The sequence below is a fragment of the Ahaetulla prasina genome, chromosome 2 (genome assembly GCF_028640845.1).
Source record: "Ahaetulla prasina isolate Xishuangbanna chromosome 2, ASM2864084v1, whole genome shotgun sequence".
Taxonomy (NCBI): Eukaryota; Metazoa; Chordata; class Lepidosauria; order Squamata; family Colubridae; genus Ahaetulla; species Ahaetulla prasina.
In genome coordinates, this window is record NC_080540.1 from 3,194,666 (window position 1) to 3,222,606 (window position 27,941).

General features: G+C 47.6%; 1 protein-coding gene across 2 annotated transcripts; it reads right to left on the reverse strand.

The window, feature by feature from the left end:
• Positions 1-202: 202 nt before the first annotated feature.
• On the reverse strand, positions 203-27,805 carry LOC131192787 (major histocompatibility complex class I-related gene protein-like). Of its 2 annotated transcripts, none has more exons than XM_058172306.1 (8): positions 27,437-27,748; positions 23,884-24,150; positions 17,193-17,468; positions 14,478-14,762; positions 11,504-11,593; positions 4,661-4,693; positions 2,622-2,654; positions 203-1,907 (listed from the first exon to the last, which is right to left on the reverse strand). In XM_058172306.1, the coding sequence occupies exons 1-8, from the start codon at positions 27,471-27,473 to the stop codon at positions 1,894-1,896; spliced, it is 1,035 nt and encodes a 344-aa protein (XP_058028289.1). In that variant the 5' UTR covers positions 27,474-27,748; the 3' UTR covers positions 203-1,893. The 2 variants fall into 2 exon arrangements, with proteins under 2 accessions (XP_058028289.1, XP_058028288.1); XM_058172305.1 differs by having other exon boundaries at positions 204-1,907; positions 27,646-27,805.
• Positions 27,806-27,941: the final 136 nt, after the last annotated feature.

Here is a 27,941-nt window from a genome sequence, read left to right on the forward strand (position 1 = left end):
ACAAGTCCAATCCTAGAAAATGCTGCACAAGCTGTACACTTCTTGGTCAGACAAATTTGGTGAATCTGTTTATGTTTTATTTATTTATGAATTTGTTACCTATCCAGTATAGAAATATAAATTTGTTTCTTTTTCAACCAGGTCATCATGCAAGCAGAATTCACTCGCACGAGCCGAATCCAATGACCAATAAATGGAAATGGACACTTCTTGTTTTTGTAGCAAAAATTGGATTTATTAAGAAATAAATAGATCAGTTCTATCTAAACCATATCTTGAAGTAAGAGAGGAACCCAAAGGAGAGATATAAAATTCTTTCATCTTTTTCCTAAATACTGAGGCATAAGAATTGAACTGCTGACAGTGGGCAGAGTTAGTTTGCAATATTGTATTTTAGTCATGGCGCCACCACAGCAAGGGAGGGAGGGAGGGAGGGAGGAAGAGTCAATCTTGAGATGTTCAGGATCAAACTGCTGGCTATGGGCTGAGTTAGCCTGCAATACTGCATTCTAACCACTGCACCACCACTGCTCTCTCTTACAGTAAGCAGTTTACAGAAGTGTACAACACAGCAAAATAATCACAACAATCCCGAAAGGCAGTACCTTAAATGTAAATAAGATGACAAAATCAGACTAACGGAAAAACAGAGTTGGAAGGGACCTTGGAGGTCTTCTAATCCAGCCCCTTACTCAGGCAGGAATCCCTATACCACTTCAGACAAATGGTTGTCTACTCTCTTCTTAAAAAGCTCCAGTGATGGACCATCCACAACTTCTGAAGGCAAGCTGTTCCATTGATTGATTGTTCTAATTGTCAGGAAATTTCTTGGCAGCGTGTGGAAGCCTTTGGCCTAGTATGGCTTCCAAAGCTGACAGGGTTTTCTGGAACACTGACAGTTCTCTCTTTGATTAGTTTCCATCCATCACTCCTTGTTCGGCCTTCAGGTCAGAGGTGGGTTCTACTTACCTCCGCTACTGGTTCGGGGCGGGAGTGTGCGGGTGCTTCTGCGTACACGGAGATTGTCCGTGATGATGTCCGGTTGGGTGGGCGGAGCCTCCCGCCACTGTTACTACCGGTTCGCAAGAACCGGACCGAACCGGGAGCAACTCACCACTGCTTCAGATGCTTTGGAGAATTAGGTGGACACTCTCAATCTCAAATATTGGAACACTGCTATCATGTCACCTCTAGACTAGACAAACCCAGTACCTGTAACAGGTTTTCATGTTTTAGCCTCCAGTCCCCTAATGATCTTTGTTGTTCTTCTCTGCACTCTTTCTAGAGCAGAGGTCTCCAACTTTGGTCCCTTTAAGACTTGTGGACTTCAACTCCCAGAGTTCCTCAGCCAGCTTTGACTCAACGCTAAAGGTGCACGGAACGCTGTTACCTTCCCACCAAGGTGGTCCCTATTTTTTCTACTTGCATTTTTATGTGCTTTCGAAACTGCTAGGTTGGCAGGAGCTGGGACAAGCAACGGGAGGTCACCCCGTTACACGGCAGCACTAGGGATTCGAACCGCTGAGCTGCCAACCTTTTGATCGACAAGCTCAACGTCCTAGCCCCTGAGCCACCACGTCCCCTGAAAACTGGTAGGTATTCTCAAAAATCAAGGATAATCCTGCAGGCTGTAACCTTTATCACACTTTTACGTCCTTTGTGCTGGTTCTTACGCCGTCAAAGTCAAACCGCAACAGACGAAAATTTAATCTGTCCTCAATTAATACTCCCAGGGGATCTCCGGGATCAAAGAAGTAGAAGGAAGAAAATGAAGATGCACCGATCCCCATCTAGCCGGCCAGTCCAGCATCTTCCTGGGTTTGCAATTGTTGCCTCCACACATCTAATGAGTTTCAGGCGGGAAAACCTCTGATCCAGATTACCAGTCGCGAGTCATTCCACTATATCTGAAATTAAAAATGAGCCAGAAGAGGGTGAGCTAAAAATAGACAAACTACAAAGAGGAGGAATGAAAAGGGATCTAGAATAGAATAGAGGACCTCTGGTGGCTCAACGGACTAAGTCTGTCTGTTATTAATAGCAGCTGCTTGCAATTACTGCAAGTTCAAGTCCCACCAGGCCCAAGGTTGACTCAGCCTCCCATCCTTTATAAGGTAGGTAAAATGAGGACCCAGATTGTTGGGGGGGCAATAAAAGTTGACTTTGTATATAATATACAAATGGATGAAGACTATTGCTTAACACAGTGTAAGCCGCCCTGAGTCTTCGGAGAAGGGCGGGGTATAAATTCAAATTAAAAGAAAAAAGAAAAAAAAGAATAGAGTTGGAAGTCCCTTTAAAGGTCATGTAGACACCCCTCTTCGGTACAGATCCCACTAAGGCAGTTCTGAAGATAATTGTCTAGTAGTGTGTCTCAACCTTGACAATTCTAAGATGTGTGAGGTTGTAGAAAAAATGCTTTTAAAAGTTTTTTTTAAAAAAAGTTGGCCACGCCAACCCAGTTACATTATCCCCACCACCACCAAGCCAGGCCCTCAGAACTGGTAGTACAATTTTTTACATTTCACCCCTGGTATAGGGCCTCCTGCTTGAGCAGGGGGTTGGGCTAGAAGACCTCCAAGGTCCCTTCCAGCTCTATTCTGATTCTGATTCTTACATACCATTGCCACAAGAAGATGATTCTTGGCTGTTCCCTGAAAATCAAAGAAAGAAGAATGTCAATATGGTCAAACAGAAGTAGTCTCCACTCTTTCTGACCCATCTTCTCCTATTTGCACTGGAGGACATGTGAGCTATTCTAACCTATCCCGTTTTCTCCTTGGTCATCTTTTCGGGAGGCCAAACATCTCCGGATACCTATAACTACTGGTATTCTTCCTACAAATTTTCTATTGGAGGACACCAACTTGAGGAAGATCATTCTACAGTATTTTGCTTATTCCAGACACACGTTGAAACCACACACACACCCATCTTAAATACTATGTGACAGTGATGGCTAAACTTTTTGCCATTGTGTGCCAAAAGTGGGGGTCGCGTGGGGGTTGTGGTCACACACGTATGTGCCCACACCCATAATTCTATGCGCCCTGCCCCTACACATGACCCCCCCCTGCGCTCCCCTGCTTTTGGCATGTGATGGCACAGTGGGCCCGGTAGGCCCGTTTTTTGCTCTCCCCAGGTTCCAGAGCCTCTTTAGGAGCCTGGGGAAGGTGAAAATGGCCTTTCCCCCACAGAGGCTCTCCGGAGATCAGAAACAGCCTGCTTCCCAACTTCTGGTCCCACCGGAAGTTGGCAAATGGGCCATTTCCAACCTCCAGAGGGCCTCTGGGGAGTGAGGAAGGCCATTTTCACCCTCCCTAGGCTCCTAGAGAGGCTCTGGAGCCTGGGGAGAACAAAAGACAGGCCTTCCCCACCCCCTCAGGCCCTCCGGAAGCAAGAAACAGGTTGTTTCCCTACTTCCAGGTGGCCCAGAAGGCCTGAAAATCAGCTGGCTGGCATGCACATGCGTGCCAGAGCTGAGCTTGCGTGCCCACTGATATGGCTCCGTGTGCCATAGGTTCACCATCACGGCTATATGAATTAGTTGTTTCTCCCTGAGAATCGGTGGCTATATCACTGACATTGATACATTGGGGGAACTTAATTTGGAGAAGACAATTCTTCACTGAGTCTACCCACTGGAAGATCTCATCGGTCTACAAATGAGGTAGCCTTCAATGGGACAAGAGCTCCTTCATTGGCCCGGAAACCTTATGATTCTTTCTCACAGTCATTTTTCTCTTTGGATATATACCATGCTCTTATTCCGCAGAAAGTAGAAAAATCAGATCATCTGGTCAAACTTCCTGCCCAGTATAGAATCCACGAAATATGATCACCCAACCTCTCTTAGAAGGTCTCTGGCAAAGGAGGACTCATGACAACACGCTGCAGCCTGATCCACTGAGTGACAGCTTTGATAATCAGGAATCTCCTATGATTTTCATCCAGATCCTCTTTCTCAGTAGTTTTAATCTACTGTTTCTGATCCTGCCCATTGGAGCAACAGGGAATAAACCTATTCCTTCTTCTAGGTCAGGGGTCTCCAACCTTGGCAACTTTAAGACTTGTGGACTTCAACTCCCAGAGTTCCTCAGCTGAGGAACTCTGGGAGTTGAAGTCCACAAGTCTTAAAGTTGCCAAGGTTGGAGACCCCTGTTCTAGGTGACACCCCTTCAGAGTTTTGAACACTGCTAACCCATTTCTTCTTGCTCATCTTTTCTGGAGGCCAAACATCTCCAGATACTTGTAACTATTCCTCCTATAGCTTCATTTCCAGACTTTTATCATCCTTATGTCCTTCTCAAAACTTGGACCAATTTGTCACTATTTCTTCTGATGGCTGCTTTGATGTGTGCATTGGGGGGGTGGGGGCTACATCCAGTGCCACTCACAGTGTGTATGTGTGTGTGTGTGTGTGTGTGTGTAGGGGTAAAATTTGAAAATATGGCAGAGTGAGTGTTGCCATGTAACCTTTCACCCCACTCCCAATTTTTGAATGTGTGCCCAATTTGATGCAAGTACAGCAGTATGCATTGTGACGCTTTGTCTGCCATCTTGGCCAATTCGGAGCCCTCCCAGTGTGGAAGCGCTTCCTGGGAATTTCCGTGAGTGCCATGAATACGCATTCCATTTCAGAGAGGCTGTGTTCACTTACTTGATGCATTTTGGTACCCCTTGCGCCATTTTTCTGAAAACACAAAGAAAAAGTTAGACCCAATCTTTTTAACACTTTACAAAGGGCTGTGTAAGTTAATATTTTATCCAAGCCTTAGAGCAGTGGTAGTCAACCTGGTCCCTACTGCCCACTAGTGGCCGTTCCAGTTTTCATGGTGGGCGGTAGGGGTTTTGTCCGATACTGAAGCACTTTCCTTTTTTTTAATTTAATTGACTTTTTAAAAAAATTTCATAGCATTATTTAAAAACATTTTCATTAGGTTTTCATAAAATTCCCCGTGACAATTTAAATTTCTGAAAATATACTATTTGTATCGCCCGCACGTAAGTTTAGTTCATGTTACATAAGTGAAACTAAATGGCGCTATAGTGCGACCGCAAACAAAAGAGCCTCGTCCCAGAATAGCTCGTGCATCTTCCCCAACACCACCCAGCTGTAACAGACAAGCAGAGCTGGTAGCCGGCGCCCCCCCAAACCCAATCCATGAAGCACGAGAGGCATGCGCAGACGATGATACACGGCGCGTTACTGTGGAACCGGAGGGTAGTTAGAAAATTTTACTACTAACAGAGATACAAAAGTGGGTGGTGGGTATAAAAAGGTTGACTATCCCGCCTTAGAGTGTAGTTTCAGAGATTAGCCTTTTAATTTAGCAGCACCTAGTCTAGTTCGCAAACACACCAGATGACACCCCCCCACCCCAGGATGGCAGCAAACGGGTACATACAGGGGTGAAATGCTACCGGTTTGGTCCAGTTCACCCGAAGCAGTAGTAAAAAATGCTACTGGTTTGCCGAAGCACTAGTTAAAAAATGTAAAAAAAAAAAAAAAAAGTCCCAATGATCAGCTGAGCGACCTGCAATACTCAGCTGATCATTGGAACTTTTTTAAAAAAACTTTTTAAGCATTTTTTTACTGCCGGTTCCGGCGAATAGGTAGTAAAAAAAATGCTTTAAAAAAGTTTTTAAAAAAGCTTGGATGATCACGTGGCACAGCTGCGATCGTCCAAGCCTTATTTTTTTTTTTAAAGCATTTTTTTACTACCTTTTTGCCAGAAATGGTAGTAAAAAATGCTTTTAAAAGGTTTTTAAAAAGAGGTTCTGATGATCACAGCTGTGCCACGTGATCGTCAGAACCTTTTTTTTTTTTTTTACTTTTTTAAAGCATTTTTTTACTACCAGTTCTGGCGAATAGGTAGTAAAAATGCTTTTAAAGAGTTTTTAGAAAGGTTCCGATGATTGCACGGCACAACTGTGATCGTTGGAACCTGTTTTTTACCTTTTTCAAGCATTTTTTTTTACTACCTATTCGCCCAAACGTGTTGTGCCTCGCCCGCCCTCCTCTCCTCAGCCAGGCCCCTCTCATCTCCTGCTATCTGAGTCAGAGTCTGATAATGAAGAGGAACGGCCTGGCATGCCTCCAGCCCCCAGCCCTGGCACCATGCCCGGACAGAATGTCAGGAATGAGCAAACAAACCTCACTCCTACAGTGTGTGAGCACCAAGCCAGCCACGTGCTAGAATTATCGGCAGCAGATCAGGATGACGGAAAGTCACACTGGACGGATCCCCGCTTCCAGAGAATGGAGAGGCGACGTCAGCAAAAGGAAGGGAGGGGCAGGCCTGGATAAGTGCTGAGTCACGGAGCCACACCCCATGGCCTATATAAAAGACCAGCTTGAGTCAAGCAATTTGAGTCAAGCAAAGTTTCATCTGGTTTGCTGAAGTCACACCTTGGATTCCTGCCTGCCCTGAGAACTCTGACAGGAATTTGGCAAAGCTGCAGAGGCTTCGTGGCCACGCTTGAAACAGACTTCCCAGACCTGGCCGTCGGAGGGGGAGTGGGACACGACAGAACGGTAGTAAAAAATGCTTTTAAAAAAGTTTTCAAAAAGGTTCCCAAGATCATGCGCCACAGCTGATTTCCCCCCCTTGCTGTTCAACTTACCTTCCTAAGCCTCCCTTTGGCGTGTGCTATGCATACGCGCACAGCATGCATTTGCTGTGAATGTGCATGCACGCGCAAGCGCACGCTTGGCACACAGCATGCATGCGCGGCCAGCGAACCGGTAGCAAACCGGTTCAGATTTCACCATTGGGTACATACAAATCTGTTGTGACTTGTCCTCCCTCCTCTCCTCAGCCGGGCCCCTCCCGTCTCCAACCAGGCCTTTTATCAGACTCCGAGTCTGATAATGAAGATGAACGGCTTGTCATGCCTCCAGCCCCCGGCCCTGGCCCCATGCCCGGAGAGGATTCCAGGAGTGGGAGGACAACCCTGATAAACCTCACTCATACAGCGTGTGTTCCTTTGGCTCAGCCGTCAGAGCAGGAAGTCAGCCAGGTATTGGAATTGCTCGGGCCTACTCCTTCTGACCCCTCCCTTTCCCAGACAGCAGATCCAGATGAAGTGGGAGGATCCTCGCTTCCAGAGATCTGAGAGGCGACGCCAGCAGAAGGAAGGGAGGGGCAGGCCTGGATAAATGCTGAGTCATAGAACCACACCCCATAGCCTATATAAAGGACCTGCTTTTGGCATTCCAACCTTGAGTCAAGCAAAGTCTTATCGAGTTTGCTGATACCGGACCCTATCGCTGAAGTCACAACTTGGACTCCTGCCTGCCCTGATAAACCTCGAAGGGACTTGGCAAGCTGCAGAGGCTTCGTTGCCAAGTTTGTCACGGACTTCCTTGACTCGTTCATCGGAGTGGGGAGTGGGACATGACATCTCCCATGGAGAGACTGAGTTTTGCAGCCTAACTGTAATAGTCCTAGTGTCAGCTTTGGAAGCCATACTAGGCCAAAGGCTTCCACACGCTGCCACTTTCTCCTGTGGGGGAAAGTAGGGGAGGGTGGTGGTGGTAGACAGGATTATTAGACAGAACAACATTCTTCCTGCCAGTCAAGGTCAGGCTGAGCTCGCATCTGGAGAAGGAGTGGCCGGAGTGACGTCTCGAGATGGGACGGTCGAAGATTGGAGCATGTGATCGGCAGAGGGATCATGAGGGAGAGGATTTTGGAGTTTGCATTACTGAAGGAGGAACCCGGATCCCCAGATTCGGATTTCAACCAACTGTGCCAGATTACCTATGCTAGTAAAAGAACTTTGAAAGATGTTTGCGTCGGAGTCTTTTCTGCAAGGAGGGCTTTCTGGAATGCTGACACCTAGTTTAATTTTTTTTTATTAATTTGCATTTATATCCCACCCTTCTCCGAAGACTCAGGGCGGCTTACACTATGTTAGCAATAGTCTTCATTCTATTTGTATATTTATATACAAAGTCAACTTATTGCCCCCAACAATCTGGGTCCTCATTTTACCTACCTTATAAAGGATGGAAGGCTGAGTCAACCTTGGGCCTGATGGGACTATAACCTGAAGTAATTGCAGGCAGCTGCTGTTAATAACAGACTACATTAGCAGTCTGAGCCACAGAGGCCCAATTGAGGGCCAGATTAGGATAAAGGTTAAGGTTATAAACCAGGAGACCATGCTTTTCCGGTCCCACCTTAGGCAGGGTAGGTGGCTGAGTGACTTTGGCCAGTCATTCTCTGTCAACCTAGGAAACAGGCAACGACAAAGCACTTACGAAAAACCTTGCCAAGAAAATCACAGGGATTGTCTGGGAAATTGCCAGGAGTCCATGCTGATTTGAAGATATCCCCCATTCCCCAAAGTTGAACTTTAGGTTTATAATGATGAAATGGTTACAGAGTTTTAAGTATTCCACACCTGAAGTACCTTATTGTAGAAAGTTAGCACCCACTCCTCTCCTAGAAGGATATTTTGAGAAATATTAAAAAGGCAGAATATTATATTTCCCTGGATGAGAAAGGGAGAAACATGTTTTTTTAAGAGGGAGAAAGCAGTCCCCACCTTTCTTAATAGCCCTCAGCAGATGTCAACACTTAAGAGATAAAGAGTGTATAGAGAACTAGATAGCTCTATTCATAAGCAAATAGCCATCACCCAAGGCCCAACACAGAAAAAAGCCATTAAGCCACACTAGGAATTTCCCAAGACCCTTTCAGAACGCAAGCCCCTTCACTGCATCACCCTCAGTTGCACCACCCCCAGAAAACCTCAACAAAACCTGGGAGCTCAGATAACCTATAGAGCCAGCTATAACCCGCACATAACCCCTACATGGCCCCATGGGAGTCTGACAACAGCCAATAGAACAAATGTCCTTGCACAGAACAGGAAGCTCAAGTGCAAAGCCCAAGAGAAGGTATAAAAACCTCTCACGCGCAACTCCATGTGGTCAGCTGCACCACAACCCATGTAATTTTAATTCGTCAATAAATGGACCCTCTTTCCAATCAGCCTCCAGCCCCCATTTTTTTCTCCAATGCCTTTCTCCTGCCTTGGAACTGGACCAGATGGATATTTCTTCCCATGGTATTATAAGTCATTATATCTGACAATCAGTAAAAATCCACAGACAGTAAGGTAAAAGGTAAAGGTTCCCCTTGAACATATGTGCTAGTCGTTCCTGACTCTAGGGGGCAGTGCTCATCTCTGTTTCAAAGCCGAAGAACCAGTACTGTCCAAAGACGTCTCCGTGGTCATGTGGCCGGCATGACTCAATGCTAAAGGCGCACAGAATGCTGTTACCTTCCCACCAAAGGTGGTCCCTATTTTTCTACTTGCATTTTTTATGTGCTTTCGAACTGCTAGGTTGGCAGAAACTGGGACAAGTCACGGGAGCTCACCCCATTACGCAGCACTAGGGATTTGAATCGCCGAACTACTGACCTTTCGATCAACAAGCTCAGCGTCTTAGCCACTGACCCACCGTGTCCCTCTACAGACAGTGAACCAGTAACTAATTACTTAGTTAAACACTCAGCAGACCAAGAACCATTAGCCCAATTCTTAGCAGAACCAGAAGCTTAGAAGGCCAAGAGGTTGAGAGCATGCCTTCACTTGGAAAGGCCAGGGGGCCTATAGGTGTCGTGTCCCCCTCCCCCTCCGACGACCGGGTCTGGGAAGTCTGTATCAAGCGTGGCCACAAAGCCTCTGCAGCTTTGCAAAATTCTTTTCAGATTTCTCAGGGCAGGCAGGTATCCAAGTTGTGACTTCAGCAAACCAGATGAGACTTTGCTTGACTCAAAGTTGCTTGACTCAAGCTGATCCTTTATATAGGCTGTGGGGTGTGGCTCCATGACTCAGCAGGCCTGCCCCTCCTTTCCTTGCTGACGTCGCCTCTCAGATCTCTGGAAGCAGGGATCCGTCCACTGTGGATTCCCTTCCTCTGATTCTGCTGCCGGTAATTCTAGCACGTGACTGGCTCCCTGCTCACACGCTGTAGGAGTGAGGTTTGTTTGTTCATTCCTGACATTCTGTCTGGGCATGGTGCCAGGGCTGGGGGCTGGAGGCATGCCAGGCCATTCCTCTTCATTATCAGACTCTGAATCTGATAGCAGGCCGGGGAGGAGGCGGGAGGGGCCCGGCTGAGGAGAGGAGGGAGGACGAGGCACAACAATAGGATACAAGACAATCACTAAGAATGTGCGCCTCGCTTACAGCTTGTAGGAAGTCAGCAAGTCAACAACTGGAGAAGCTCTTCAATTTTGCACTGGGTGGGCCATGTCAAGATAGGAGAGAAATTTCTGGAGGTACCTGGATGTCTTTTGGATCCAGAAGAACCTTTGACAACTGCCCTGTTCTTCTAGATTGCGGTTATCAAACCCGCGTTGTCACATTGCCATCACGGGACGTTTTGTGCCTTCGCGGAGCTGGGGTGGGGGTGGCCCATGTGTGACACATCAAAGCCGCGGGCTGTCAGTTTGACACCTCTGTTCTAGATGCCAAAACAAACTGGTAGCAGAAGAGCTGCCACCATTGAGCAATATAGGACAGGGGTCCCCAATCCCCAGGCGGTGGCCAGGTCCTGTGTCATGGCTTGTTTGGAATCGGTTGATGCAAACAATAGGTGAATGTATGCACCTGCCGCTTGCATGGAACCATTTCCTCCCCTCCCACACCCCTGGGCCAGACCACAAAGATTGGAGACCACGTGCAGGAAAGTCTGAAAGAGATAGAATTGGGTTACTGTCGTGTCCCACTCCTCCGCTGACGGCCGGGTCAGGGAAATCCGAATCAGGCTTGCCTCTGCAGCTCTGCCCAAAGTCCTAGCAAAGTCCTCAGAGCAGGCAGGAGACCAGTAAGTGACTTCAGCAAGATAAGTTCGACTTTGCCTGACTCAGAGACTGCCAGAAAGCAGATCCTTTATATAGGCCATGGGGTGTGGCTCCATGACTCAGCACTCATTAAGGCCTGCCCCTCCCTTCCTTCTGTTGCCTCCGCCTATCCAATCTTCTGATGCCAGGGTCACTCCAATCAGCTGTTGTTGGAAGTAAACTTTCCTCAGGCTCACATGCTGTGGAGGAGGGGGAGGGGTCTAGCTGCTCCGTTTGCCTGCGCATGGAGCCAGGGCTGGGGCCGGGGGATGCTCCCTCCTCTGCAGCTTGTCTGGGCATGGAGCCAGTACTGGGGCCGGGAGGCATACATTCCTCCGTGTTCGGGAGCAGATAAGCAGACCCCGGCTGCGGTGAGAGCGGACAAGACACAACAGTTACCCCTTGCTTGGCCCTTTCTATTTAGAGACTTCCAGGACTAATCCATGGGCAGATTCCATTCTCGTGATTGATGGGGATTGCTCTGCTCATTGATCCATGTTTAGAAAGTGTTGGGTTGAATGTTATGAGTTTCGGACCCTGCCCATTATAAGAGAAGTGTTTTTCTCAGAGAGTAGGAAGGAGGCGGAAACTGCCACCAAGAAGCTTCTACCAACTGGAAGAAATCTCAGTTTACTTACTGGTGTAGAACAGGATCCCAATTACCAGTAAGACAGCAGCAGCCAGAGCACCTAGGACACTGCCCACGAGGATCCCCGTTACAGATGAAACTAAGAAAAGAACAAAAAGTTGGCCTCAGATAGAAAGTCCATACAGAGAGTGGTAAGGACAGCCGAGAAGAATATAGGAAACTCACTTCCTGTTATTCAGGCTACTGCTTATAAGCACTATATACTTAGAGCAGGGGTGTCAAACTCAATTTTATCGAGGGCCGCATCAGGGTTATGTTTGACTTCGGAGGGCCGGTGGCCCTGGTGGGCATTTGACACAGGGTCAATATTTTTTTTTCCCCTTCTCTTTTTTCTTTCCACAGTTCTTTACAAGTATAACCATTTTCCTTTCTTCAACCAGGTATTATTGGCAAACATTTATTACCTATATCTTCATACTCCACTAAACTTTTTATTTCTAAATTTATAACACATTCTTTAGTAGTGAAATGCTTTTCCAGGCAGAAAAGCTATTTATACTATTGTATTTTTATTTTTCAACTAACTATTTATTTATTTATTTATTTATTTATTTATTGAATTTTTATACCGCCCTTCTCCCGAAGGACTCAGGGCGGTGTACAGCCGGAGATAAAATACAAAATATATACAATTAAAAACAAATTAAGACCTAGCAAAATTACAAAACGGCTAATGATTAAAATTAAATTTAAAATATTTAAAAATATTAATAAAACCCCAATTTAAATCAAAATTATTATGCCAGTCCCGCTTGAATAAATAAGTATGTTTTTAGCTCACGACGGAAGGTCCGAAGATCAGGCACTTGACGTAGGCCAGGGGGGAGTTCATTCCAGAGCGTCGATGCTCCCACAGAGAAGGCCCTACCCATGAGGGCCGCCAGCCGACACTGTTTGGCGGACGGCACCCTGAGGAGACCCTCTCTATGAGAGCGTACGGGTCGGTGGGAGGCATAGGGTAACAGCAGGCGGTCTCGTAAGTACCCGGGTCCTAAGCCATGGAGCGCTTTAAAGGTGGTAACCAAAATCTTGAAGCGCACCCGAAAGACCACAGGAAGCATAATAGCATAAATAACATGATAATACAAGACCTAACAGCAGAGGTAAATTTCCAGGCTAGTAAATAGAAATGACCGTCAATTAGTCATTAGTCACAGGGCCTCTGTGGCTCAGACTGGTAAGACAGTCTGTTATTAGCAGCAGCTGCTTGCAATTACTGCAGGTTCAAGTCCCACCAGGCCCAAGGTTGACTCAGCCTTCCATCCTTTATAAGGTAGGTAAAATGAGGACCCAGATTGTTGGGGGCAATAAGTTGACTTTGTATATAATATACAAATGGATGAAGACTATTGCTTAACACAATGTAAGCCGCCCTGAGTCTTTGGAGAAGGGCGGGATATAAATGCAAATTTAAAAAAAAAAGATCAGGCAGTTACTTGAGGCCACATAATTGTAATCCATTCCAGTCCTCCTGCAGCACTCTGCCAGCCGAAAATGGGCCATGTGGGGGACATGTGGGGCCTTTGCGGGGCCCATTTTCATCCACCAGAGTGCTGCTGGAGGTCTGGGAGCCCGAAAACTTGCAGGGCCTCCGTGTGGCCTGTTTTCAGCCGGCAGAATGCTGCTGAAGGCTGGGGTGACCAAAAACAGGCTGTAGGGGTGGGGGAGGCGGGGGGGGGCACACACAGCCTGTTTTGGCCAGCAGAGGCACTGCGGGATGGTCCTTTGATGTTTCCTGGCCAGCCCCACTAACCAGATTTAAGCACCCAGCCTGCGGGCCTTGTGATTAACACCTCTGGCTTATTTATTTTTTATTTATTTATTTTTATTTTATTAAATTTCTATACCGCCCTTCTCTCGAAGGACTCAGGGCGGTGTACAGCCAAAATAAAACACAGAATATATACAATTAAAAGAATTTAAAATGAACTATTACTATGCGGTCGATAATTAAAACATTTAAAAAATTTAAAATATTATTAAAACCCCAATTTAAAAACAACTATTTATGCCAGTCCTGCTTGAATGAATAAATATGTTTTAAGCTCACGACGAAAGGTCCGAAGATCAGGCACTTGACGTAAGCCAGGGGGGAGTTCGTTCCAGAGTGTTGGTGCTCCCATAGAGAAGGCCCTACTCCTGGGAGCCGCCAGCCAACATTGTTTGGCGGACGGCACCCTGAGAAGGCCCTCTCTGTGAGAGCGTACGGGTCGGTGGGAGGCATAAGGTAGCAGCAGGCGGTCTCGTAAGTACCCGGGTCCTAAGCCATGGAGCGCTTTAAAGGTGGTAACCAGAATCTTGAAGCGCACCCGAAAGACTACAGGAAGCCAGTGCAGACTACGGAGCAGTGGTGTTACATGGGAGCCACGAACGGCTCCCGTTACCACTCGCGCAGCTGCATTCTGGACTAACTGCAGCCTCCGGGTGCACCTCAAGGGCAGCCCCATGTAGAGAGCATTGCAATAATCCAGCCGAGACGTAACCAGAGCGTGAGTGACCGTGCATAAGGCATCCCGGTCAAAGAAGGGACGCAACTGGCGAACCAAGCGAACTTGGTAAAAGGCCCTCCTGACTTAGAGCTCGAAGCATTCTTAGAGATCCCACATGCCCACTTTATGGTCTGTTTCTCCTTCTGCTCCCCTCTGGAAGGAAGTTTCAAAGTATTTCTAGCAGGACTACCCAATTCTGTAACAGCTTTGTTCCCTATGCCATCTGGTAAACTTGCAAGATTTGTTTTTCTTGCCATGTACATGCATAAATCGAAACTACACTGTGTTGTTTCTCTGTGTCATATAATATACGTGGGTATATGCATAATTTTGATCATCTTAGTTGCTCTAGTTTCTAGACTGAATCTAGATATTAGCAGTATGGGGAAGTACCAAGAACAGCACCCCGTAAATAAGTCTTAACATGCACTCCCCGACATCCACACACCCCGTCCTTCCACTGCAACCACTCACCTGGCTTCTCCCAGGAGAAATCCTGGGGGTTCAGAAGACCGTCATGCTCCACATGACATTTGTACAGCTCCCTCTCCTTGGGGTCGATCTCAATGCTGAGCCAGGTGTGGTAGGTCCTGTCTGAATTGGGAGTGATCCCACCACGGAGGGTCTCCTGCTCCAAGATTTCCCCACCTTTCCTCCAAGTGACGTCAACCTCTTTGGGGTAGAAGCCGTGCAGACGGCAGATGAGGGTCTCCAGTCCTTCGTAGCTCTCTTTCCGGGTGACTGTCACCACGGGAGGTTCTGCAAAAATTGAAACATTCTTAATCATCGGCCAAATGATGGCTTGAGACTCAAGAGACAGAATCTGGAGATGCAACAGGACTCTAGATCCCATCTAGCCCAAGCAGCATGGTCAACAGTGAAGGATGATGAGCAATGCAGTCCAATACCTCTGCCTGCTATTGTTGAATATCAGAAGCAGGATTGGACCATTCCTGGTCCTCTGTTTTGATATGCCCTGGGAAGGAAGCCCAAAGTTCCAGAGTTTAAACCAGGAGTAAACCTTTTTATATCTACCGCCCACTTTTGTATCTCTGTTAGTAGTAAAATTGTCTAACCGCCCACCGTGGATTGGGTTTGGGGGGGGCGCTGGCTACCAGCTCTGCTTGTCTGTTACAGCTGGGTAGTGTGGGGGGAGATGTGCGAGCTATTCTGGGACGAGGCTCTTTTGTTTGTGGTTGCACTATAGCGCCTTACGTAACGTGAACTAAACTTATGCGCGGGCGATACAAATAGTATATTTTCAGAAATTTAAATTGTCACGGGGAATTTTATAAAAACCTAATGAAAATGTTTTCAAATAATGCTATGAAAATTTTTTAAAAAGTCAATTAAATTTTAAAAAAGGAAAGTGCTTCAGTATCGGACAAAACCCCTACCGCCTACCATGAAAGCTGGAATGGCCACTAGTGGGCAGTAGGGACCAGGTTGACTACCACTGGTTTAAACCATACCATAGTGGTGTTAAGCCTTACTTTCTCCCAGAAGTTGTCCCAAAAGTGAATAATTCCCTTCCAGAGGTGTGCATTTGATTCCATTTTCTAATTCTTCACTCCCTTCCTTTACAGGAGGTCAGTGTCTCCCCTGGCTATCATACTGTGGCATACAGGATTATTTCTGAGTGAAAGGAATTTACGGAAGAGAACTTTCTGCAAAGGATTGGGCTGTTCATTCACACCATCATCTGCACAAATTCTGGAGCAGTCCAGGAATCCATGAAGCGTGATTGAACTCATAGAAACCTTGAAGTGTAAGAAGACACAGAGGTCATCCAGTCTACCCCACCACTAGCAAAAGTTATTGTCATTATAGAATAGAATACAATAAGAAAGTTGGAAGGGACCTTGGAGGTCTTTTAGTCCAATCCCTGCTCAGGCAGGAAACCCTATTCCGTTTCAGACAAATGGCTGTCCAATCTCTTCTTAAAATCTCCCAATGTTGGAGCATTCACAACTTCTGGAGGCAAGTAGTTCCATAATTAATTGTTAGGAAATTTCTCCTTAGTTCTAGGTTGCTTCTCTTCTCGATTAGTTTCCATACATTGCTTCTTGTCCTGCCTTCAAGTGCTTTGGAGAATAGGTTGGCTTCTTCTTCTTTGTGGCAGCCCCCGATATATTGGAAGACTGCTATCATGTCAGTCTTAGTCCTTCTTTTCATCAAACTAGACCAGGGTTCCCCAACCTTTCAAACCTCAGGGACCACTACATTCATAATTTTAAATCCTGCAGACCACTAATACGATCTGCCTAATAACCGGCCGGGTGGTCATGTGACTGGGTGGGCGCGCCCAACTTGATGTCACTCACATCAAGGGGCACCTTGCCGGCCTCTACTCGCCCCTCCTCTCCCAGCCCATCCTTACCTGCCCACCTGAGCTTCTTAGGGCCCCAACAAGAAGCAGGTGTTGGAGCTAAGCAGCCACCACAAGAAAGAGTTGGCAAAACAGCCCAGTTCAAATTGGATCTGACTGAGGAGACTCAGCAGAAGCACCTCACTGAGGACTAGAAGCATAGGCTTTCCAAGCAGAGGGAAGACGTGCAGGAGTGCAAGGCCAGGTACCGGCGCCTGGAGACTCAGGGGGCTGAGATGGTCAGCCAGTTCCAGGCCATGATGCAGTCCCACTGGAACAAGGCCCTCAGGCTCTTCACCACCAGCAGCACTTCCCTCCAGCCTTCGCCCAAAGCCCCACAACAGGAGGCTGAAGCAGACCTCAAGGTGGAATTTCTCCCCTCCTCTGACCCACACAAAAAGACCCCGAAGGGGGAGACTCTGCAGCAACACAAACGTTCATTGCACATATCTGTCCCAGGGGCCGTAGTTTGAGGACCCCTGATTTAGTGCAATATCAAAAATGCAAATAATTTTTCTGCAGACCACCAAAATTTTCTCGCGGACCACCAGTGGTCCATGGACTACCAATTGGTGACCGCTGAACTAGGCAGACCCAATTCCAGCAACCGTTTTCTATATATTTTAGTCTCCAGTCCCTTAACCATCTTTGTTGCTCCTCTCTGCATTCTTTCTAGAGTCTCCACATCTTTTTTTACATTATGGCGACCAAAACTGGATGCAGAATTCCAAGTGTGGCCTTAGCAAGGCATTATCAAGTGATATTAATACTTCAGGTGATCTATTATAAAAGATAAACCAACGCAACCCACAGCCCATCACCTTTTCTGAGAAGGGACTCCTTGCCGTAATTCAGGTATTTCTGCAGCCACTCAATGCAGTCTCCTTCTAGGAAATTCCTCCGGCCTTGAGTCCAGACCTGATCGGCCTCCCACCTCCGCTTGGTGACCTGGGCCCGCCAGTCGGCTGCTGTCCACGTGAGGGTCTGTTTATCCAGGCTGAGGAAATCTGCCCCATCGTAGCCAAACTGAGAACTGCCTTCTTTACGTCCATCTTGTCGTAACTCACAACCATGCATCCATTGCCAGGTGTGAAAGCCTGCAAAACACACCTTGGTGAAGTTTGCATAGGTCGCTCAGTATCAGAGATGTAATGAAAGGCTTGGAAGATACCATAGAGATCATCTACAGCAGGGCTGGAATCTACTTACCTTCCCTACCGGTTTGGAAGTGCGTGCGCGTGTCACGTGCAATTTTGGATCCTCTGCGCATGCACAAAGCCTTCTGGTCATGCACAGGGGTCAAAAATGGGTTACTTCCTGGTTAAAACCAGGAAGTAATGATGGCCAGGTGGGAGCCTCGTGCCGCTGCTGCTACCAGTTAGCCCGAACCGGTGCGAACCGGTAGCATTTCACCCCTGATCTATAGATAATCCTCAATTTACAACCACAATGGATCCCAACATTTTTGTTGCTAGGCAAAACGTTGGTTAAGTGAATTTTGCTTGCCCCATTTTATGATTTCTCTTGCTCCGGTTGTTAAGTGAATCACTGCAGTTGCTAAATTAGTAACACGGTTGTAAAGTGAAACTGGCTTTCCCAATGACTGCTTGTCAGAAGGTCACAAAGGGGGATCACATGACCCCAGGACACTGCAACCATCCTAAACGTGAGTCAGTTGCCAAGTGTCCAAATTTTGATTGTGTGACTGTCGGGAAAGAGGATCATCGTAAATGTGAAAATCTGCCATGTCACTTTTTTAGTGACGTGGTAACTTTGAACAGTCATTAAATGGACTATTGTAAATCTAGAACTACCTGTATTCAAACCCCAACTAATTCAGCCCTTTATGGTAGGCTGGTCAATTAAAAGGATACTGCAAAGATTGCAAGAATTATTCTAGTAGAATCATCTAGAATCATCTATTCTATTAATTATTCTAATAGAATCCTGTCCAAATCACTTTTTGTTCCACCTTATACTAAACAAAATGAAGATGTGGTTATTTGAGTTTCTTTCTCACAAGTGTTGCACTCTCCAGACCGCAAAATCTCTTGCTGAATTTTCTTTAAACATCTCAATCCTTCCTGTCCTAAAATCATCTCTACAATTGACACCAATCCAATGCGAGAATCCATTATATAAAATCCTTGAATGGAAAAGCTGTAAAGGATCTTAGAGATCATCTAGGCCAGTGGTAGTCAACCTGATCCCTACCGCCCACTACTGGGCGGTCCATCTTTCATGGTGGGCGGTCGGTGTTTTGTCCGATATTGAAGCACTTTCCTTTTTTAAAATTTAATTGACTTTTGACTGGCGCGGCATCCTCGACGGCCCGGGAGTTCATGGCTTCCATGACGGCCATGGACCTGACTCAATTAGTTGACGGCCCTACCCACATTATTATTATTATTATTATTATTTATTATATTTGTATACCGCCCATCTCCCGAAGGACTCAGGGCGGTTCACAGCCAATAAAACAACAGAAAAACATATAATACATATAAAACAGCAAAAAAGAATAGAAAATTAAATTCAATTGAATTCCTAAAACTTCTAAATACAAATTTAAAACCCCATTTAAAACCCCTGATTTAAAAACCCCAATTTAAAACTACGTTCAAGCTAGTCCTGCTCTTCGAAACAGCAACGTCTTCAGCTCGCGGCGGAAGGACCTGAGATCGGGGAGTTGACGAAGCCCCAGAGGGAGCTCGTTCCAGAGGGTAGGGGCCCCCACAGAGAAGGCCCTCCCCCTGGAGGTCGCCAGCCGACATTGTTTAGCTGACGGTATCTGGAGGAGGCCCTCTCTGTGAGAGCACACTGGTCGGTGAGAGGCTAATGGTGGCAGTAGGCGGTCCCATAAATATCCCAGCCCTAACCCATGGAGCGTTTTAAAGGTGATAACAAGTACCTTGAAGTGAACCCGGAAGACCACCGGGAGCCAGTGCAGATTACGAAGGGGAGGGGTGTTACACGGGAGCCACAAGGTGCTCCCTCTATCACCCGCGCAGCCGCATTCTGGACCAGTTGGAGTCTCCGGGTACCCTTCAAGGGGAGCCCCATGTAGAGAGCATTACAGTAGTCCAGGCGGGATGTAACAAGGGCATGAGTGACCGTGCATAAGGAAGCCCGATCCAGAAAGGGGCGTAACTAGCGTATCAGGCGAACCTGATGAAAAGTTCCCCTGGCGACGGCCATCATATGATCTTCTAAAGACAGCCGTGCATCCAGGAGGATGCCCAGATTACGGGCCCTTTCCATGGGGGCCAATAGTTCGCCCCCAATGGTCAGTGATGGAATTAGCTGACTGTACCGGGCCGCCAGCATCTACAGCCACTCGGTCTTGGTGGGATTGAGTCTGAGTCTGTTCCTCCCCATCCAGACCCGTACGGCCTCTAGGCACTGGGACATCTTCAACAGCCTCGTTGGGGTGATTAGGGGTGGAAATATAGAGCTGAGTATCATCAGCATATAGATGACAACTCACCCCAAGACCATGGATGATCTCACCCAGCGGCTTCATATAGATGTTGAACAGAAGAGGCGAGAGAACCGACCTTTGCGGCACCCCACATAAGAGGCGTCTTGGGGTCGATCTCTGTCCCCCCGTCAACACCGTCTGCGACCGGTCGGAAAGTAGGAGGAGAACCACCGATGAACAGTGCCCCCCACTCCAAGTCCCCTGAGTCGGCGCAGCAGGATACCATGATCGATGGTATCAAAAGCCGCTGAGAGATCTAATAGGACCAGGACAGAGGAACAACCTCTGTCCAGAGCCCTCAAGAGATCATCAACCAGCGCGACCAAGGCTGTTTCCGTGCTGTGACCAGGCCAGAAACCAGACTGGAATGGATCAAGATAGACAGTTTCATCCAGGTACTGGGGCAACCACACTCTCGACAACCTTTGCCACAAAGCGAAGGTTGGAGACCGGACGATAATTTGCTAAAATAGCTGGGTCCAGGGAAGGCTTCTTGAGGAGGGGCCTCACCACCGCCTCTTTCAAGGCGGCAGGGAAAACACCCTCCATCAAAGAAGCGTTCACAATTTTCTGGAGCCAGCCTCGTGTCACCTCCCAGGTGGCCAGTACTAACCAGGAGGGACACGCGTCCAATAAACATGTGGTCGCATTCAATCCCCCCATTAATCTGTCCATGTCCTCAGGAGCCATAGGATCAAACTCATCCCAGATAATAACATCAAGACCTGCCTCCCCCACCCCGTCTGGATCCATCCAATCTGTGTCCAACCCTTCCCGAATCTGAGCGATTTTATCAAATAGATATTGTCCAAATTCCTCAGCTCAACCCTTTAAGGGATCCTCTACCGCTCCCTGATGGAGGAGCGAGCGAGTCACCCTAAACAGGGCGGCTGGGCGGTTATCTGCTGATGCAATGAGGTTGGAAAAATACTCCCATTTTGCCAGCCTCATCGCCACTAGATAGGTCTGAATTTGAGACCTAACTAGTATCCAGTCAGATTCGGAGCGGCTGGCCCTCCAGATACTCTCTAGGCGTCTTTTCTCCCTCAGCCCTTCGGAGTACCAAGGGGCTAAACGAGATCATCAGGGGAGGCACCCTAGATTTGATTTTTATCTCTGGCCAGTGGTTGAATGATCTGATTTTAAATGATTTAGTTGTCGAGCCCTTGTCATGGTCAGTTCATTTTCTCCTTCGTCTGGACTTTCGGACCGCTACCCACCACCGCAGGGAGACGGAACCAATGCGTTGGTTCCGTCGCAGGCGCCTGATGGACCCAGAGAGGTTCCTGACAGAGCTTGGGCCGTTTCCTGAGAATCTGGCCCGCGGCACAACTGAAGAACTAGTTGCGGCCTGGGAACAGGCCGCAGCTGGAGCTTTGGACCTTGTCGTGCCTTTGCAGCCTCTGACCTGGCGCAGGTTTCAACCAGCTCCTTGGTTCTCCAAGGAGCTGAGGGAGATGAAACGCCGGAGAAGACGCCTAGAGAGTGCCTGGAGATCCAGCCATTCTGAGGCTGACCGGACACTAGTTAGGTCCTATAGTAGGACCTACCTAGTGGCATTGAGGGATGCGAAGCGTTCTTATGTTTCCTCCCTCATTGCATCAGCAGATAACTGCCCGGCCGCCCTGTTTCGGGTGACCCGCTCTCTCCTTCAACAGGAGGGGCGGGAGGACCCATTACAAGGGCATGCCGAGGAGTTTAACGGTTATCTATACGATAAAATCGTTCAGCTTCGGGACGGATTGGATCAAAATTGGGTAGATCCAGGCGAGAGGTTCAAGACTCGTCTTGTTGAGACTGTTTGGGATAGTTTTGACCCTGTGACTCCCGAGGACATGGACAGGTTGCTGGGAAGGTTGAATGCCACCACATGTTTACTGGACCCGTGCCCCTCCTGGTTGGTGCTGGCCACACAGGAGGTGACACGAGGCTGGCTCCGGGGGATTACAAATGCTTCTTTGCGGGAGGGGGTCTTTCCCGCTGCCTTGAAAGAGGCGGTGGTGAGACCTCTCCTCAAGAAGCCTTCCCTGGACCCAGCTGTTTTAGGAAATTACCGTCCAGTCTCCAATCTTCGCTTTACGGCGAAGGTTGTAGAGAGTGCGGTGGCACGTCAACTACCCCAGTACCTGAATGAAACTGTCTATCTAGACCCGTTCCAGTCCGGCTTTCGGCCCGGATACAGTACGGAGACGGCTTTGGTCACGTTGGTGGATGATCTCTGGAGGGCCAGGGATAAGGGTTACTCCTCTGCCCTGGTCCTATTAGACCTCTCAGCGGCTTTCGATACCATAGACTATGGTATTCTGCTGCGCCGGTTGGAGGGTTTGGGAGTGGGAGGCACCGTTTATCGGTAGTTCTCCTCCTACCTCTCTGACCGGACGCAGACGGTGTTGACAGGGGGGCAGAGATGGATCCCTAGGCGCCTCATGTGTGGGGTGCTGCAGGGATCGATTCTCTCGCCTCTCCTGTTCAACATCTATATGAAGCCGCTGGGCGAGATCATCAGTGGTTTTGGGGTGAGGTACCAACTGTACGCTGATGATACACAGCTATACTTTTCCACCCCAGGCCACCCCAACGAAGCTATCGAAGTACTGTCCCGGGGTCTGGAAGCCGTACGGGTCTGGATAGGGAGGAACAGGCTCAAGCTTAATCCCTCCAAGACGGAATGGCTGTGGATGCCGGCACCCTGGTACAGTCAGCTGCAGTTGCGGCTGTCTGTTGGGGGCGAGTCATTGGCCCCGATGGAAAGGGTGCACAACTTGGGCGTTCTCCCAGATGGGCGGTTGTCCTTTGAAGACCATTTGACAACCGTCTCCAGGAGAGCTTTTTATCAGGTTCGCCTGATCCGCCAGTTGCGTCCCTTCCTGGACCGGGATGCCCTATGCACAGTCACTCATGCTCTCGTTACCTCTCGCTTGGACTATTGCAATGCTCTCTACATGGGGCTCCCCTTGAAGAGCACCCCGAGACTCCAGTTAGTCCAGAATGTGGCTGCATGGGTGATTGAGGGAGCAATTCGGAGCTCCCATGTAACACCCATCCTGCGCAGACTGCACTGGCTGCCTGTTGTCTTCCAGGTGCGTTTCAAGGTATTGGTGACTACCTTCAAAGCGCTCCATGGCTTAGGACTGGGATATTTACGGGACCGTCTACTGCCATCTTCTATCTCCCAGCAACCGATGCGTTCTCACAGAGAGGGACTCCTTAGGGTGCCATCAGCCAAGCAATGTCGACTGGTGGCCCCCAGGGGGAGGGCCTTCTCTGTGGGGGCTCCTACCCTGTGAAACAAACTTCCCCCTGGACTTCGACAATTACCTGACCTCCGGACCTTTCGCTGCGCACTTAAAACTTATTTATTTTGTCTTGCTGGACTGGCTTGAATTCTTAACATTTTTAATTGATTTTATGGGTTTTAAATTTTTATAAATTTTACAGGGTTGATATTGTATTTTAAATGGGGCCAACTGAATAAGTTTTTTAATGGTTGTTTTTAGCATTGTATGTGTTGTTTTTGTATTTTATTGTGGCTGTAAACCGCCCTGAGTCCTTCGGGAGAAGGGCGGTATACAAATTAAATTATTATTATTATTATTATTATTATTATTATTATTATTATTATTATTATTATTATTATTATTATTATTATTATTATTATTATTATTATTATTACTAATTTCATAGCATTATTTAAAAACATTTTCATTAGGTTTTCATAAAATTCCCCGTGACAATTTAAATTTCTGAAAATATACTATTTGTATCACCCGCGCGTAAGTTTAGTTCATGTTACGTAAGTGAAACTAAATGGCGCTATAGTGCGACCGCAAACAGAAGAGCCTCGTCCCAGAATAGCTGATGCATCTCCCCCTAAACCAGTGGGCAGTTAGAAAATTTTACTACTAACAGAGATACAAAAAGTGGGCAGTAGGTATAAAAAGGTTGACTACCCCTGATCTAGGCTAATACCCTGCTTGGCGGGTATGCAGCAAGGCAGCCTGTAGCCAAGCTCCCATCTCCCTGGCACTTACCCGGGGTGTGGTTGAAGCGGTTCCAGAGGCTCAGTTGGAAGTAGAGTTCCCAGCTGTGGGAAAGCTGAGTTTGCCAGTCCCAATAATGGGCATCGTCTTCCTCCACCTTCCGAATCCAAGGCCCCAGTGGCAAGTCCCTCCGGGAATTGCTATCGTAGTGGACAAACTGCTGATCATCCAAGTAGCCCACAATGACAAACCGGGGCAGGCCGTGACCCAGTTCTGACACACCGGTGAAGAAATAGCGCAGGACATGGGAAGTGGCGGCTACCGGAAGAAAAGAAGCAGGCATTCAGTGAGCATCATTTGCTGTTGAATGGAACTGAAAACCCCAAAGGACTACTGTCAAACTGCCAAGCCATGGTGAAATGTTGAGGGAACTAGGTATGACTAACCTATGAGAAGAGAAGGAGGACATGATAGTCTTCCAGGATTTGAGGGGCTGTCACTGTTGTGACCTAGGCCCAAGTAGGTATTACCAGACACAGTCAGTCCTAAAGAAATATATTTTATTAGAACAGCTGAGAATTACTTCATTCTCAACTTAGTCAAAATTAATTCCAAAACAAAATCCTTCAGAAAAAGTCCTTTGGCCTTGTCTCAAACCTTTGTTTTCTTTGGCACCCTGCCAAAGGCTTTTCTTGGCAAGAACCCCTCAAAGGCTGACCAGAAACAATTGTAGCAAAGTTGCTTTCCTACAAAGAACTCAAGAGCTATTGCTGGTCTTTAAAACTTTATGGGAAGGGCCAATATCCCCTGGCCTTGCTCCTGAGTTGTCCTTTTTGCTTTAGCTGCTCTTGCCTTCTGGCAGCTCTTCGCATGTGTGCACTAGGAACAGACTCCTCCTGTTCCTCTGCCTCTCTGGAGGCTCCGGAGTCCACGCATTGCTCCCAGTTGGCCCTGGCCCTATCTCTGCCTCAGATGCAGAGCCCTCGTCCGGGCCTTCTCCTGACTCCAAGACTGCCCATTGTCCTCCTGACTCCATTGCCAACTCCGCAGGCTGCTGGAGGACCACAACAGTCACTGGTGATTCTCCAAAACCCCCAGAAGCAATGGATGGAAGCTTGTTAAAGAGAGACCTAACCTAGGAGTAAGGAGAAATTTCGCGACAGCGAGAACAATTAATCAATGGAATAGCTTGCCACCCGGAGTTGTGGGTACTCCATCACTAGAGTTTAGGGACTCCTGCTTGAGCAGTGGGTTAAACTAGAAGACCTTCTAGCTCTATTCTGATCGATTGGAGGATTTCAAAAATAGACCAGACAATCATTTGACCGGGGATGACATAAAGTCTCCTGCCTTAAAAAAGATGTTGAGAGTCTAGAAAGACTGTCTAAGAATATGCTGAGGGAAAAAAACCACCTGGAAGTTCAAAAAAATAATAATATCAAGATGGCAGCTAGAGTGACACAGTAAAAGTCCCACCCCTTTTTAAACATCTCGTTCCACATTGGCAAATAAACCGCCAGCAGAATTTTTTTTTTTATTAATTTGCATTTATATCCCGCCCTTCTCCGAAGACTCAGGGCAGCTTACACGATGTTAGCAATAGTCTTCATTCTATTTGTATATTTATATACAAAGTCAACTTATTGCCCCCAACAATCTGGGTCCTCATTTTACCTACCTTATAAAGGATGGAAGGCTGAGTCAACCTTGGGACTGGTGGGACTAGAACCTGCAGTAATTGCAGGCAGCTGCTGTTAATAACAGACTGCATTAGCAGTCTGAGCCACAGAGCCACAGAGGAATTTCAAATGCTTGCTTGCTATTTTGAAATGTTCCTTTGTATCTGAGTAAAAGTAGGACCTTAAAAAAGCCTTAGTAAGCCCGCACCTAGACTAGGGTGAAATCGAGCTGGTTCTGACAAGTTCTGGAGAACCGGTAGCAGAAATTTTGAGCAGTTCAGATAACTAATAGTGGAAATTTTGAATAATTCGGAGAACCGGCAAATACCATCTCTGGCTGGCCCCAGAGTGGGGTGGGAATGGAGATTTTGCAGTATCCTTCCCCCAGGAGTGGGGAGACAATGGAGATTTTGCAGTATCCTTCCCCCAGAAGTGGGGAGGGAATGGGGATTTTGCAGTATCCTTCCCCCAGAAGTGGGAGGGGAATGGGGATTTTGCAGTATTCTTCCCCTAGGAGTGGGGAGGGAATGGGGATTTTGCAGTATCCTTCCCCTGCCACGCCCACCAAGCAACGGCCACAGAACCTGTAGTAAAAAAATTTGGATTTCACCACTGATCCAGTTTTGGTCACATTATAAAAAAGATTTTGAGACTCTAGAAAAAGTGCAGAGAAGAGCAACCAAGATGATTAGGGAACTGGAGGCTAAAACATATGAAGAACGGTTGCAGGAACTGGGCATAGCTAGTCTAGTGAAGAGAAGGACCAGGGGAGACAGGGTAGCACTCTTCCAATATTTGAGGGGCTGCCACAGAGAGGAGGGGATCAAGCTATTCTCCAAAGCACCTGAAGGCCAGGCAAGGAACAATGGATGGAAACTGAACAAGGAGAGGTTCAACCTGGAAATAAGGATATATTTTCTGACAGTGAGAACTATCAACCAACGGAAGTTTCCTTCCGAAGTTGTGGGAGCTTCATCATTGGAGACTTTGAAGAAGAGACTGGACTGCCATCTATAATAATAGTATAATAATAATATCAGAGTTGGAAGGGACCTTGGAGGTCTTCTAGTCCAACCCCCTGCCCAGGCAGGAAACCCTACACCATTGCAGACAAATGCCTATCCAACATTTTCTTAAAAATTCCCAGTGTTGGAGCATTCACAACTTCTGCAGGCAAGTTGTTCCACGTATTGATTGTTCTAACTGTCAGGAAATTTCTCCTTAGTTCTAAGTCGCTTCTCTCCTTGATTAGTTTCCACCCATTGCTTCTTCTTCTACCCTCAGGTGCTCTGAAGAATAGTTTGACTCCCTCTTCTTTGTGGCAATCCCTGAGATAATGGAACACTGCTATCATGTCTCCTCTAGTCCTTCTTTTCATTAAACTAGACATATTTTATTTTATTTATTTATTAAATTTTTATACCCAGTTCCTGCAACCGTTCTTCATATGTTTTAGCCTCCAGTCCCCTAATCCAGTCCCCTAATCATCTTTGTTGCTCTTCTCTGCACTCTTTCTAGAGTCTCAACATCCTTTTTACATCGCGGCGACCAAAACTGAATACAATATTCCAAGTGTGGCCTTACCAAAGCATTATAAAGTGGCACTAACACTTCACGTGATCTGTCAGAAATGATGTGGGCAGGGTCTCCTGCTTGGGCCAGGGGTGGCTGGAGGTGGACTAGATGATTTACAAGGCCCCTCCCAACTCTGTGAATCTGCTAGAAACCTCTGGAGGTCCCTTCCAACTCTAGCATCCTTTATCTTCTATGTTCTAACAGAGAGGGCATGAGGGACAGAGCCAATCACGTGAGAGGGAGGAAAGCCCCGCCCCCACAGCGCTGGGAAATTCCAGCTGCAACGGATAGCAAAAACTGCCCGTAGCGAGTGGAGAGAACTATTACTTGTTAGGTAGTGACCTCCCCACCCAGTACAAAGAAGCTCTTCTCCCCTCCGCCCCGCATCCTTGCCCGGATCTCCTGTCTCTTCCCGCTTTAGACAGCTTCCTCCGGGTTCTCCCTGCAGGTTGAGTTCCAATCGGTGCCCGTCGTGTCCGGCTCCTCCGGTATCCCCATTTGTCGGGAAAGCGGAGCAGCTCTCCGGTCTAGATCCGCGGCTGCTCTCCCCGCCACTCACTTGCGGTGTCCGCACCCAGCAGCAGGCTGGCCGCCTCCAGCAACACAAAGAGGGATGGGGAGATCATGCGGAACCCAAAGCCAGCCACGCCTTGCAGTGCCCCGGGCGAGCCCTACCATCAGCCGAGGCGGAAGACTGAGCAGCTGCCAGGAACTGTCCCCAGGGGAAGGTGCTGGGCGGATCTCGGAGGAGTCTCCGCCCGGGGGTGGGCGGGCAAGCGACAGTCCGAGGCTAGGAGCGGGGCAGGGACCTTAGAGCAGGGGTCTCCAACCTTGGTCCCTTTAAGACTTGTGGAC